Genomic DNA, 14,687 nt, shown 5'->3' with positions numbered 1-14,687 from the left:
TTTGAGTGAACTTCGAGCAAAATTCAAGTATCTTGAGGCTGGGCCGAGTGTCCTCTTTTTTGAAACTCAAAATATTGTCACCCTGTAAATGGTAACATGTAATTATTACATGTTTTGATGCATTTTTATGAATTATAAAAGAATTTTGGGGATCTTGGAACAGATTTAGGACATTAATATGGAAAACGGGTCTCTACTTATAGAATTTTAGAGTTAAGTAACTATTTCCAAAACCAGTTAATTTTGTAAGTAGAGGTACCACTGTAATTTGTCAAAAGTCTGGAGATGTCACAAGAACAGCAAGAAATTGGGTCAGAGATATACCATTATGTACTCTATGAATAGTAACCAGAGTGTACATCATCATTCTTCCGTTGCATTTGTCTTTACTAACAGGGTTAGGGTCTTTACCAACACATTTTTTGATTTGGGGAAATCCTACATCAATGTAAAAGGCCAAAAGAATATAGTGATGTTGATATAAGGTAATTACCATTTTGAAAGTTAGCCATTGAGGTTTATTGCAACACAAATGTGTGGTAGTGAGCGAGTCCAAACCTTCTGAATAACTGTTAACCGCAGGTTTCAACAGTCACTTCAATTTGGTCTTTGACAATGCCAGCATGGATGTCATTTATATTACCATCATTGGAAAATAAGCGGTGTGACATATGAAAACAAAAGTGGCTTCAGTGCCCATGTGTACAGAACACAGTACACCCTACCTGAGACGTAAAGAGGTTGTGTTTAAATGAAAATGAAAAACACATGAACTAACTCTTTGTATGCCTGATAAAAGTAAGCACCAATATCACTTAAAAAAAAACAACAACAACAACAACCCTGCCCCACATATGGTTTTGTATGGACTCCAGACATGTGGAACTGTTGAATAAATTGTGATCACCACTTTGAAAAGTGGCCATTATCTCACCAATATCCATTTTCCAAATACTGTACTAAATGGAAGTGTTTTTACACAATCAGAACTGTATTTACATCATAAAAGTGTCTGTAAACAGTGTACCTCTTAGTAATCTTGAGTACACGACAGTCATTTAACTTCAACACCCCAACACACACAAAAAAAGAAAACAAGGGCATCCTTGGAAGTTAGTGAAAAGTAGGAATCTGTCTTGTGTTCATGTCCAGGACCTGAAACGAATGAATCTGGGTTGTCCCAACCGATGAGCAATTTCAACTAAAACAGACGGGTCCAACACTGAGGCCAAACTCATGTGTAAAGTTTCTACCCCCCATTAGTGCCACATCTCTCACAGGAAGTAGATGGAGGTCCTCAAACTCAAATACCGACTCCCGGGGTCCTGACAGCATCTTATCTCCAGGCTGATGATGACACAGAAAGAAAATTAAATGGGATTCATCCACTCTACTGCAGTTGTAAGCGATCGTGATTGATTGATGGGTATTGAACAGTATACAATGCAGTGTGATACTGTACATCAGGGGTCTGGAAACTATATCTCTCGAGCCATATTTAGCTCTTTTGATGAGTGCATCTTGCTCTACAGCGTTTGTTAAAATAACCTCCAACCACAAATTAAAACCCAGCTCACTTGAAGATTAAGCCTAATGTCAAAAATTCTTAACTTGCCCTTTAAGTCTCCGCTGAGCTAGTAGTGGGGCTGGCTCCTCCCAACTCAAAGCCGAGTGAACTGGAGTATATTAAAAAATGCGTAGAGGAAAATTAAACCACGAAAGTGAACTGCATGGTACCCCAACAGTACAATCAGTTTAACTTTCATAACTTTTTCACCTGTCAAAATTGTCGCCACTTCTTGGAGATTGAGACTCACGAAACGGCTGCTCTGAGAGGCTCCACCTGTCTCAGCCACTGTTATGCACACGCCCCCCTGCTTGGGGTTTTCTCTTCCAGGAAAAATATACGCAACGCCACACCATTTTTCTATTTGTTATTTTCCAAGTGGTGAGTGCGCAACTGAGCAACGATTGTAACATCCCAAGTAACGATGCCAGGCTTTCATTGTTGTTTTCTACAGATTTATTTCAATCACAACTCAGCGACTGCTTGTAAAAGCAGAGCATACTCTCGCTCCAGCATGATGCATTCAAATGCGCTCATGAAAAAGCCAGTGCCCACAGTGTATGGCTCTCGTGGAATCATATTTTAAGATATGTTGGGTGTTTTGGCTCTCTCAGTCAAAAAGGTTCCTGACCCCTGCTGTACATGATTTTTCAATTCCAAAGTTTTGGGTCGTGAAGTCTAATTAAAAAAAATTGAAATGTTTCCATACCACACAATCTTGAATTGCTCCAAGGAAACTTTGCTTTCTTGTGTCAGTGAGGAATTTGATGTCGCGTTCTGACTGGCCTAACTTGTGTCCTGGGTGGCAGGAGTAAGTCATCTTTTGCACGGCTGTGCTACTATGTAATCTGAGAAAACGCATCTGAACCAAGTTGGCACCTGGATAAATAAACTGAACAAGAGAGACATGAAATGATGTTAATTACTGTAATTCCAGTTAAATATTACAAATAAAAAATAAGTTGTCTTTTTTTTGTTTGTTTTAACAATATGGTCATTTTCCCACCTGAAATCCTTGGTCCAACCTGCTGAGCCACTGAAATGAGCCATCTGCAGTAGATTCTTCCATCCAGGCTTTCATTGGCAACTGCAGGCAGCACAAAAAAATGCCCATTTGTACATACAGGACTGGGCAATGTCATTGCAAATTCTGTTACAGTCAGCAGCGAATCACAGTAAGGAGAACTGTTTCTTTGAGTAAACTGTAAGCCATTTGGGAACATGCCACATCATGCTACATTAAAAGCTGAACAAAACATTGCACAACATTTGTTTTCGTTTCATTGTACAGGTAGTCCACGGGTTACGATCGAGTTCCGTTCCTACGCTGGCGAGGTAAACCAAATTCACGCGAAAGTCGTAATTAACCCTTTAAGTACGCCTAAATCTCAAAATTACTATCCAAAAGTCCAAAAGTATTAATGATGGAGGATACACTGCCCTCTGGTGGCAGCGTTGGGTCTGGCTGGACTGTCGCCTTGTCCATCTGGGGAGCAGACTCAGATGTCTGACATGGATAAAGGGCAGCTGTGCTCTGATTTGACCTACATAATGCTATAAGTTGTTTCAACTAATATACAGTGAATTGAAAAAATTAGGACACCCCATTAAATATTCAGTTCTTTATCAAAAAATGTTCACATATCAATGTCTGAGCTTGTTTTTCTTTATCTCTGGAAAATAATTGATTTTATTGTACGCAAACAACAAAAATTAACATTGTTTTACTCATTAAACCAAATTTATCTTCAAAAATGCATATTCTAACTTAGGAAAAAGTTAGGACACCCTACAATCTAATAGCTAGTGTTAACCCCTTTGGCTGAAATAATTTCAGTGAGACGCTTTTTGTAGCCATCTATCAGTCTTTGACATCGGTCTGAAAAAAGTTTGCCCCACTTGTCAACGCAGAATACTTTCAGATGTGAAATGTTTGAGGGGTTTTTTGCATGTACAGCCTGTTTTGAGTCACCCCAAAGCAGCTCAATAGGATTAAAATCTGGGCTTTGACTCGGCCATTCCAGGACTCTCCATTTCTTCCTTTTCAGCCAGTCCTTGGTGGATTTACTGGTATGTTTTAGGTCATTGTCATGTTGCAGGGTCCAGTTTCGCTTCAGCTTTAATTTTTTTCACAGATTATCTCAAATGTTCCTCAAGCACCCGCTGATATGCGATAGAATTCAGATGATCTCACATGTTCCTCAAGCACCCTCTGATACACCATAGAATTCATGGTGGATTCTATGATTGTGAGCTGACCAGGTCCTGCTGTAACAAAGCATCCCCAAACCATGACACTTCCACCTCCATGCTTCACAGTTGGTATGAGGTTCTTTTCCTGGAATGCTATTTCACACAAACTACACCAAACATGTTCTCTGTTCAGGTGTCCAAATACTTCCAATTTTAGATTCATTTGTCCAAAGAACATTATTCCAAAAGTCCTGGTCTTTGTCTACATTCACTCTGGCAAACTTCAGTCTGGCCTTCATGTTCTTCTTGGCGAGCAAAGGTTTCCTGCTTGCACACCTCCCATGAAGGTTAAACTTGTGAAGTCTCTTTTTGATTGTAGAGGCATGCACTTTCACATCAACAATAGCAAGAGCCTGCTGTAGGTCCCGTGATGACATTGTAGCGTCTGCTCTCGGGGTGAATTTGGAGCTTGGACGGCCAGACCTGGGCATGTTGGCAGTTGTTTTGAATGTCTTCTACTTGTAGACTATTTTATGGACAGTGGAATGGCAGATTTTATATTCTTTTGGGATCTTTTGAAATCCCTTACCAGACTCATAAGTGTCTACAATTTTCTTTATGAAGGCCTGAGACAGCTCCTTTGATTTAGCTATGGTGTTTTCTCTCACTTCAACAGTCAGTCACTGTTGAAAGTAATCTGCATTGAGGAGTGGTGCAAACTTTCTTCAGACCGATGTCAAAGACTGGTAGATGGCTACAAAAAAGCGTCTCACTGAAGTTATTTCAGCCAAAGGGGGTAACACAACAAATTAGGTGGTAGGGTGTCCTAACTTTTTCCTCGGTTAGAATATGTATTTTTGTTGAAATATTTGGTTTAATGACTAAAACAATGTTAATTTTTGTTGTTTACCTGCAATTAAATCACTTTCTTTTCCAGTGATAAAGAAAAACAAGATCAAACATTGACATGTGAACATTTCTTAATAAAGCACTGATTATTTAATGGGGTGTCCTAATTTTTTCACATCACTGCATGTTTGTATGTGCAGTTGTAATTAAGTTTAGAGCTACAGTTTGTTGAGATATGTGTGAGCGATTTGCTATGAAAATTCTAAACACGTTAGCATGTTTAGCATTTAAGATAGCGGACTTTTGTTAGGCAAATTAGGCTAATTTACTTCACTAAATTTACATATTGATCAGTATAGATGGATGTTTGAACACCAATTGTTTTGTGTGTGTGTTTTACTGGTAAAATGTGTGTCATTTTGAACATAGGTGGACATATGTGTGTTACAGCTTTATAAATTGTTAAAAGTGAAGGAAGTAAAAAGTTTCAAAATGCACAATTGCCTTGTTTGCTGTCTGTAAAGCTGAACAACTTCAAGTTTGATGAGGACAGAACACGTAATATCAATAAAGTAAAAAAAAAAAGATACTGTGAGGTACAATAAGGTACTGTTTATACCAGTACTATTAAAAAAAAAAACACACACACACACACACACACACAAAAAATGACTGGAGACAAAATGGCGGACGAGACTACGGTTTCGTAAAGTCGAAATCATGTAAGTCGAGTACGTCGTAACCTGGGGACTACCTGTATTTAGTTTTGAGAGTACAAATGTGCGGCAAGTAGCATCAATGATTCAAGTACTAACAGTAACTGGTGTGACTATACATAAAGTTTATGTTCTTGTGTTTTGGACCTGAGAATGTTGAGGATGAAGGCATGTCTGTATTGATGTGCTGGAGAAGCTGCAATAGGCCAGCAGAGCGTCAGCAGGGCTGCCTTGGTTCGGGTCGATGTAATATGTTCCTGAAGAGACCAATTTGTCAGTCGTCAAGATAAAAAAAAAAAGTAAAAAAACAACAACAAAAAATCAACCGCAAAGCTGAATGCGGCCACCATCATCCTTCACTGTTGGTATGCCATTATTGGGAGAAACAATGTTCAGTGTCTACCAAATATACAAGATTGATTAAAACGCTGCAGTTAAATTAAAGTGTTCCATCACACGTTTTGTGGTTGCAAACTGACCACTCTTGTATTCCGGGTGGCAGAACCAAAGTTCTAGACAGGTGGTAGCAGGGTGCTCTTTGGTGCCATCAGGAGGATCCATTAGTAGTCGGAGCTCCTGCTCCAGGGACTCCAGAAGAGGTTGGATCAAAAAGTAATTAGGCTTGTCGGACAAATACGTTAGCTCCTGGAGAAACAAAGAAAAAAGTATGCATTTGTGCATTCCAATCATTTCTTAATAAATGCGTCGTGTTATACTCTCTCATGTTCTAAAAAGGTCAAAACCGCATCCTGGAATGGATTGTGTTCTATAGATTCCCTTGCAAAGGGGTTCAATACATACCTTGAGTTCTATCAATGTCATGTTTAAAGATGGTCCCGGAGGGCCAGGAACACCAGGTGGACCCTAAAGATACGGATGGGAAAAAAATGTTGAGACAAATCATAAAATCCAACTACGCAGTACGCACCGTTTCTGTTAATTTGTGGTGATTAATTTACAAACTGCTCCCTTGCATGCAGTGGTAAAAAGTATATGAACCTTTAGGATTTCTCACATTTTTGCATAAAATCACCATCAAATATGATCTGATCTATGTCAAAATCACACAGATGAAAAAACAGTGTCTGTTTCAACTAAAACCACCCAAACATTTATAGGTTTTCATATTTTAATGAGGATAGTATGCAAACAATGACAGACGGGGGGATAAGTAAGTGAACCATCACATTTAATATTTTGTGCCCCCCCCTCCTTTGGCAGCAATAACTTCAACCAGACGCTTACTGTAGCTGCAGATCAGTCTGGCACATCAATCAGGAGTAAACTTCCCATTCCTACAGCCCATTCCTTTCTACAAAACTGCTGTAGTTCAGTCAGATTCATGGGATGTCTGGCGAATCGCTGTCTTTAGGTCATGCCACAGCATCTCAATAAGGGTTCAAGTCTGGACTTTGACTTGGCCACCCCAGAACCTATATTTATTTCTTCTGAAACCATTCTAAAGATTTACTTCTGTGTTTTGGATCATTGTCTTGTTGCAGCATCTATCCTCTTTTTTGCATCAACTGTCTGACAGATGGCCTCAGGTTTTCCTGCAAAACATCTTGATAAACCTTTGAATTCATTCTTCCATTAATGATTGCAAGTTGTCCAGGCCCTGAGGCAGCAAAACCGCCTCAAATCACGATGCTCCCTCCACCATGATTCACGGTGGGGATGAGGTGTTGATGTTGGTGAGCTGTTCCATTTTTCCTCCACACATGACGTTGTGTGTTACTCCCAAACAATTCAACTTTGGTTTCATCAGTCCACAAAATATTTTGCCATAACTTCTGTGGAGTGTCCACGTGCCTTTTTGCAAACATTAAATGAGCAACAATAGTTTTTTTAGACAGCAATGACTTCCTCCGCGGAGTCCTCCCATGAAGACCATTCTTGACCATAATTTTACATAAAGTTGATGTGTGCACATAGACATAGGACTGTGCCAGTGATTTCGGTGTCTTTAGCAAACACTCTAGGGTCCTTTTTTTTAACCTATCTGAGTATTCTGCGCTGAACTCTTGGCGTCATCTTTGGTGGACGGCCACTCCTTGGAAGAGAATCAACAGTGCCAAACTCTCTCCATTTGTAGACAACTTCTTTGACTGCCGATTGATGAACATCCAGATTTTTAGAGATGGTTTTGTATCCTTTCCCAGCTTTATACAAATCAACAATTCTTGATCGCAGGTGTTCAGACGGTTCTTTTGACTTAGCCATGATGCACATCAGACAATGCTTTTTATCAAGACAATTTTTACCAGGCGTGTGTTTTGTAGTGGGCAGGGTAGCTTTGAACCACTCAGCAGTGATTGGGCACACACCTGACTTAAATTGTTTGGTAAAAAGTGGTACAGTTGCTCTTTAGGTCTACTTAGGTAGCGGCTTCTTTTCCCCCCTTCTATCATTGTTTGCATGCTAACCTCATTAAAACATGAAAAACTATAAATGTTTGGGTGGTTTAAGTTAAAGCAGACACGATTTTTTCATCTGTGTGATTTTGACAAAGATCAGATCACATTTGATGGTGATTTTATGCAGAAATGTGAGAAATTCCAAAAGATTCAGATACTTTTCCATCACAATGTAGGAGCAGGTACTGTATTTTATGAACTTACTGGGAGGCCTCTTTTGCCGGGTTGACCAGGCAAACCTGGGTAGCCTTTCATACCCTTTAAGGAGAACAAAACATTATAAACTTAATAAATATTATTCCACAAAGACTTTCCCATTATGTTGTATTTATCAGCCTCATAAAATATCCCTATCCCTCAGAACTTAAGTTAACTCAACGAAAATGTATAATTTTTCTTACCTCTAATCCAGATGTGCCCTGTCACATGAGTGAGAATGGATTACATTTGAACCATACACAAATTCTTGGCAATTTTTGTGCTTTCCAGTACGTTACTGTAATGCTATGTATAAGTTTTAATGACATAACTATACTTACAGGAAATCCAGGCATGCCTGATGTTCCTCTTGGCCCTGGTGGACCAATAGGACCCTATGCAAGTTAGAGAGGAGGCAAACAAAGATGCACGTGAGTTTATGTTTGCGAAACAGGTGAAGACATTAATAGGTTTTATTCCAACGACTTGGTTGTCAACCAAAGATTATAATTAACCTAATGTCGCACTACAGTGACTCACTTTGACTGCACTTTGACGTATATGCTGCCTCTTGGCAATATCATCAGAAAACATAGCATTAAATTTCATTGTTACACTGACGACACACAATTGTATTTATCAATTAAACCTGATCAAATCAGGAAAGTGGATTAACTAACTACCTGCGTCCGAGATGTAAATACCCGGATGAGCACTAATTATCTCTTACTTAACCCTGAAAAGACAGAAGTCCTTATAATAGGCCCTAAAAGTGTGAGAGACTCTCTAACTGCCCAGATAGTCACTCTGGACAATGTGAGTGTAGCACCACAGTTAAAAACCTAGGAGTTCTATTTGACCGAGACCTATCATTTAAGGCTCATACTAAACAAACCTGCAGAACATCTTATTTTCACCTGCGCAACATAGACAAAATTAGAAATATTCTGTCAAAAACGATGCAGAAAAATTAATTCACGCGTTCGTTATATCTAGATTGGATTACTGTAACTCCTAACTCGCAGCTTTTCCTAAAAGTTCCCTAAAAGGTCTTTAGCTAGTCCAGAACGCAGCAGCAAGACTTTTAACAGGAACTAATAGAAGAGAGCACATAACCCCTGTGCTCCAAGCACTTCACTGGCATCCAGTAGAGTTTAGAATGAAATTTAAAATCCTCCTTCTTACATTTAAGACAATTAATGGTATGGGGCCATCTTATCTAACAGATGCTCTGGTTCTATACCGCCCCAACAGAATACTTCGTTCTCAGAATGCAGGTCTACTGGTAGTTCCCAGGGTCTCTAAAGTAGGAGCTAGAGCCTTTAGTTACCAAACTCCTGTCTTATGGAATCAGCTTCCAGCTAATATTAAAGAGGCAGACACAGTCTGTACATTTAAGATTAGACTAAAAACGTTCCTATTTGACAAAGCTTATGATCAGGCTAGTTGAAAACTGACTGGACTCACAGTTCAGTCTAAGCTGCCCTAGGAGCTATAATGCTGGGGGAAGTACAGCCACTGAGTCCTATCTCCTGTTTTTCACTCTACTTACCACTGTTCTTACTTTATTTCTCTTTTCTAATTCTAATATCTAGACGACTAGTCTTTTCATCACTAGGCACCCGGTGTCCCCTTTCCCCCCTCTCCTCTGGGGGAGGGGCTATTTTTTCAGCCGCAGTCGCCTGACTATCCTTACCCCTGGCTGGATGGACGTCCTCGTTGCCCCACCCATCTCATCTAGCGAGATGGACCCCCTCATGTTCCCTCACCCGATTGCATCTCTACAAACTGGAACTCCTTCTGCTAGTATCCATCATCAGTCCTGGTGCATCTATATCCTGTCCGTCCTGGGAGTGGAGCTCTCCTGACTGTGGTTCTACCCAAGGTTTCTGTTTTCCCACTGGGTTTTTGGAGTTTTTCCTTGCCGCCATGGAGGGTCTAAGGATGGGGGATTCCCAGAACATGAACTCATCTCATTCATCTACTGTATTTGACTGTGTATCAAATTGACTCTGTAAAGCCCTCTGAGACAACCTTGTTGTGATATAGGGCTATACAAATAAAATTGAATTGAATTGAACTTTGTTAGCCCACAGGCGCACAAAATATTACTTATAAAATCTACTTGCGTTGTTAGTTTCGACACATCAGTTTCCAGCACTACCTTTTCTCCCTTTGGACCGACTTCACCTGGCAACCCGGAAGGTCCTCGGATTCCCTACAGAAATAAGTGGGAGTCAAGCATGACTTTAGTGGCCATTCGTCAACCAAAAAAAAAAACCCAACCCAAACCCTATAATTATGCAAAGACTACCTTGGGGCCATCAAGTCCAGGAACTCCTGCCAGCCCCATTTCACCTTTCTCACCCTGAAAAAAAAATTAATAATAATAACCCTCACAAACAAACACAATGCAATTTGTGTCAAGGATTTATGGTAATGATATTTCAAAAAGTACAGCTTTATAATGAAAAAAATAAATACAATGTGACTTTTTCTGCCTTCCAGAAACTTTTTTGGCCGATTTTTATGATCCCAGGAGCCTAATGTCCTTTTCTACATTATGAAAAATACCATCTACTGAATATTGGGGTCATTTTACATCTGGGACACAAACCTGCTTCCTGTGGACATAACAGGTATGCATAGTAGGGGTGTGACAATATATCAAAATGGTGACATGTCGCAACACTTTGTGCTCCTGCCAAGAATTGATATATCGTTTTAAAAAGGTGTCACAGTTACCATTTTGACAGTCATTGACACTGAAACCAGAGCATCTTTTGTGGGCATTTACTTGAACTTCCTGTTCATTTCAGGACATTTACCTGTTACTTCCTGTTGATTTTGAGTCACTTCCTATTCATTTGGGGACATTCTTCCTTTTCAGTAACCCAGAATCAATAGAAAGTAATCCGTAAATGCCCCATAATCAACAGGAAATGACCCAAACATGCCACAAAATCAACAGGAAGGGACCACAAATGCTCCCACTAAGAAAATATATAAAGCTTTGCAAATGTGTCACAGTTTAAAAAAAACGGGAACCAACAAGTTGCTACCAAATTATTCCACAAGAATTGTGTCTACGTCACCTCAGTGGCTGCAATTTACGGCACAAGACGCCCAATCTATTCAGACTAGAGATGTCCCGATCCGATATTTGGATCGGATCAGACGCCGATATGGGCAAAAAAATGCGCATCGGTATCGGATCGACCGACACGGAAAAATTCCGATCCAGACTTCCGATTCAGTTTTTTTCGTGAGTCTGGTCCGGGTTTTCCAGCGTATCGATTTACATAATCCATTTCAGTTTTTGCTTCGGTTTCCCTAAAATGCGGTCCGCATTTTACGGCACACCTTCAACACACTACATTACCGTCTCCCAATTTACCGAGAGACTTTATCGGTAAAAATGTCAGCTCTGTGGGATCATTTCACCTTAAAGGACGACAAAGACGAAGAGGCAGAGTGTAACATATGCCATAAAGTCACGCGTGGTGGTAAAGCTGTAAGAAGTTTTAATACAACCAACCTCATCAAGCATTTAGCGACATACCACCACAAACAATATAAGGAGTAGGTTAAGAAAACCGAAGACAAAAAGAAAGGTCCTACGCAACTAACACTGGCAGAAACGTTTGCTATGCGTGACAAACTGGCACTCGACAGTCCCAAAGCCCAGGGAATAATAAGAGTCATTGCAAGAAGAAGAATCAAGAATTCATTCTGGATGACGAGAGTATCTCTCGTGAGTAAAGACGCACCATCAAACACATTATGCTGCATTCCAGAGAAGTGGGAAGTCGGATTTATCCCACTCGGATGGTACCAGTTCCGACCTCAAAGCGTTCCAAGCAAATGTAAACAACAAAGATGGCTGATCGCGACGAGGTGTTTTTCATATTGGCCATCCAAAGACATTTTGACCTCCAGCGAACCTACCTTCCTGTAAGCGATCAAATAGTAGAGCAAAAACGACGGCTGCGTTATAGCCCACACTGTAAACTGCCTTTTTTTAGTTACATCCTTTGCTGATCGTCAATATAAAAACATAGCACAACAAAGATAATTCACTGTATGAGGAAAAAAATCCATGGCGTCTCAAGTAAACTTGATTTACTTCATTATTGTGTTATCATTCGTGTTCTTGAGCGCCATTTTGTCCAGTGACGTCAGATTGAAACAACTTGGAAGTCGGGGTAGTTATTTTTTCTCCGACTTCGCAACTTGTACCTCCCAGTTCGAGTGGTGCTCCAATGATATTTTCCTAGTCGGAGGTCGGAAAAGTCCGACATCCCACTTTTCTGGAACGCAGCATTAGAACCACGGTACAACATGCCCAGACGTCATTCCATCCTTGAGCGATTCTGCCGTGGAAGATTCGAGAACGATTCACAAACATCCAAATTCCGATTATTGAAATATGTCAAGTAAAGCGAAACTAATACACAGCGAGGTCTTCGCATTGCGTCCCGAGAGTAAACGTGCTTGTCTAATAGATATCATATGTATGTAGAACTAGATGCACAATGACAGACTCGACAGCGTGCGTAACAATTTTTGTAACTAATGCACGAAACATTAAAAACATCTAATAGCATGGGGGATTTGTGGAATTTTCCACTGACAGTTTACAATATTATTTGCACGTTTTACTGACTGACTATGCCATTTCTGTTTGTTATTTATAATCTTTTGTGTTTGTCACTGAATAAACAGGTCAGTTTCTTGTTACCAACCATCGTGTGTTATTCAAACTCACCTAATTCAGCTGGCTAGTTGTTATAAAGAGTACTAAAACCCTTTTTAACATGAGTCTGACAACTAAGTAAGGAGGCTAAATAACTTAAAACTTTAATACATGCTCAGATAGGCCGGCATCGGTATCGGCCAGTATCGGTATCGGATCGGAAGTGCAAAAACCTGGATCGGGACATCCCTAATTCAGACTAGGGGAGGCGAATGAAGGCAGCAGGGCCGAGAACAAAAAGTGGTATTTAGTATGTGGCAAAATATATTTTGGCATGTGTCATTTTTGTGCCATGGTGAATTTATTTTTTGGTATGTGGCAAAATGTATTTTGGCATGTGGCATTTCTTTTGCCATGTGATTTTTTTTTTTTGGTATGTGGCAAAGTGGATTTTGGCATGTGGCATTTCTTTTGGCATGTGGCATTTCTTTTGGCATGTGGCAAAGTGGATTTTGCCATGTGGCATTTTTTTGGTTTGTGGCAAAATGTATTTTGGCATGTGGCATTTCTTCTGCCATGTGGGATTTTTTTGGTGTGTGGCAAAATGGATTTTGGCATGTGGCATTTTTTTGCCATGTGGCAAAGTGGATTTTGGCATGTGGCATTTTTTTGCCATGTGGCATTTTTTTTTGGTATGTGGCAAAATGTATTTTGGCATGTGGCATTTCTTCTGCCATGTGGAATTTTTTTGGTATGTGGCAAAATGGATTTTGGCATGTGGCATTTTTTTTGCCATGTGGCAAAGTGATTTTTGGCATGTAGCATTTCTTTTGCCATGTGGCATTTTTTTGGTATGTGGCAAAATGGATTGTGGAAATATACTGTAATGGTAAGTTTGTGGTCAAAAATCACAGCCACACATGTTTTTCTGCGATTCAAAATGAATGGAAAATTTGGACGAGCATAGCTTTCAATGGCATAGCCTTACTTGGGTGCAAGTTGAATGTCAATGTGCTGTAATGGTAAGTGTATGGTAAAAAATTACAGCCACATATGTTTTACTGCCATTTAAAATGAATGGAAAATTTGAATGTGCATAGCAGTCAATGGCATGGACGTGCATGGCCTGCAAAAATGCCAAGTACCCCCCCAAAAAATGCCACATACAAAAAACAAACAAACAAAAAAAAAATGCCATATACAAACATTTATTTTGCCACATACCAAAAAAATGCCACATGGCAAAATTCATTTTGGCACATACCCCAAAAAATGCCACAATGGAAAAAAATGCCACATGCCAAGATCCATTTTGCCATATATCAAATCCCACTTTTCGTTCTCGCTGTCTGTCGATGAAGGTTTTTTCATTCAAAACCAGAGCATTTGCAGCCAGTCTTTCTCATTTTGAAGGAATTAACAAGTCACTTTCTGTTCATTTTAGGGCATTTACAGATTTCCTGTCCCGTTTATTGATAATTGTTGTATCGCCATATCGTGAGATCATCGTTGTCGTGAGCCTTGTATTGCAAATCCTATCGTGAGGTACCCACCATTAATCCATAGCCAACGTACCTGCTCTAAAAATAGTAATTGTGACTTGGAAACGTTGTAGAAGTTACCATTCGAAAATGCAAACACTGAGAGAGATGTAGCCATTTTGTCATTGTTCATAATTTATTTTCAGTAATCATTAACATGTAGAGGAATATTCTTAATGATTGATAAAATTTAACAATGGTAATTGGAATATTTATTTGTTTGAACAGTCTATAATTATAGCCTGTTGCATTAATCAGCACCAAAGTACTGTAGATCTCACTTTAAAAATTTAAAAATATTAATAATATCAAGCACTTTTCCTGTTCAGGATGACAGAAACCATGTATCTTAATACAGTATGAAGCCAATACAGCGTTTACCTCTTTTCCTTTTTCACCTCGTTCCCCCATCTCACCACGTAAACCTGGGTTACCCTTGAAGTATAAAGAACATCCATTAGGTGGTCAGAACATTTTAAATGATTAGTGATGATTGAGATACTGTACACT

The 14,687-nt window shown here is 39.6% G+C and overlaps 1 protein-coding gene across 1 annotated transcript in view; it reads right to left on the bottom strand.

Annotated features, from left to right (window-relative positions):
• Nucleotides 1-14,687, bottom strand: part of si:ch211-196i2.1 (collagen alpha-1(I) chain) — a 207,633-nt gene continuing 192,946 nt past the window's right edge. Inside the window, exons 57-68 of the mRNA XM_057818339.1 lie at nucleotides 14,559-14,612; nucleotides 10,255-10,308; nucleotides 10,105-10,158; nucleotides 8,282-8,335; nucleotides 8,144-8,161; nucleotides 7,947-8,000; nucleotides 6,127-6,189; nucleotides 5,805-5,970; nucleotides 5,473-5,582; nucleotides 2,574-2,654; nucleotides 2,277-2,459; nucleotides 1-1,347 (exon numbers count right to left, since the gene is read on the bottom strand). Of these exons, the coding sequence (XP_057674322.1) occupies nucleotides 1,198-1,347; nucleotides 2,277-2,459; nucleotides 2,574-2,654; nucleotides 5,473-5,582; nucleotides 5,805-5,970; nucleotides 6,127-6,189; nucleotides 7,947-8,000; nucleotides 8,144-8,161; nucleotides 8,282-8,335; nucleotides 10,105-10,158; nucleotides 10,255-10,308; nucleotides 14,559-14,612 (1,041 nt within the window). The 3' untranslated portion in view covers nucleotides 1-1,197. The remainder of the gene's footprint in view (nucleotides 1,348-2,276; nucleotides 2,460-2,573; nucleotides 2,655-5,472; nucleotides 5,583-5,804; nucleotides 5,971-6,126; nucleotides 6,190-7,946; nucleotides 8,001-8,143; nucleotides 8,162-8,281; nucleotides 8,336-10,104; nucleotides 10,159-10,254; nucleotides 10,309-14,558; nucleotides 14,613-14,687) is intronic.

This window comes from Corythoichthys intestinalis, chromosome 17 (genome assembly GCF_030265065.1).
Source record: "Corythoichthys intestinalis isolate RoL2023-P3 chromosome 17, ASM3026506v1, whole genome shotgun sequence".
In the NCBI taxonomy this organism is placed as follows: Eukaryota; Metazoa; Chordata; class Actinopteri; order Syngnathiformes; family Syngnathidae; genus Corythoichthys; species Corythoichthys intestinalis.
Note: the sequence above shows the minus strand (reverse complement) of the source record. Positions and strands in the feature narration are given on the sequence as shown.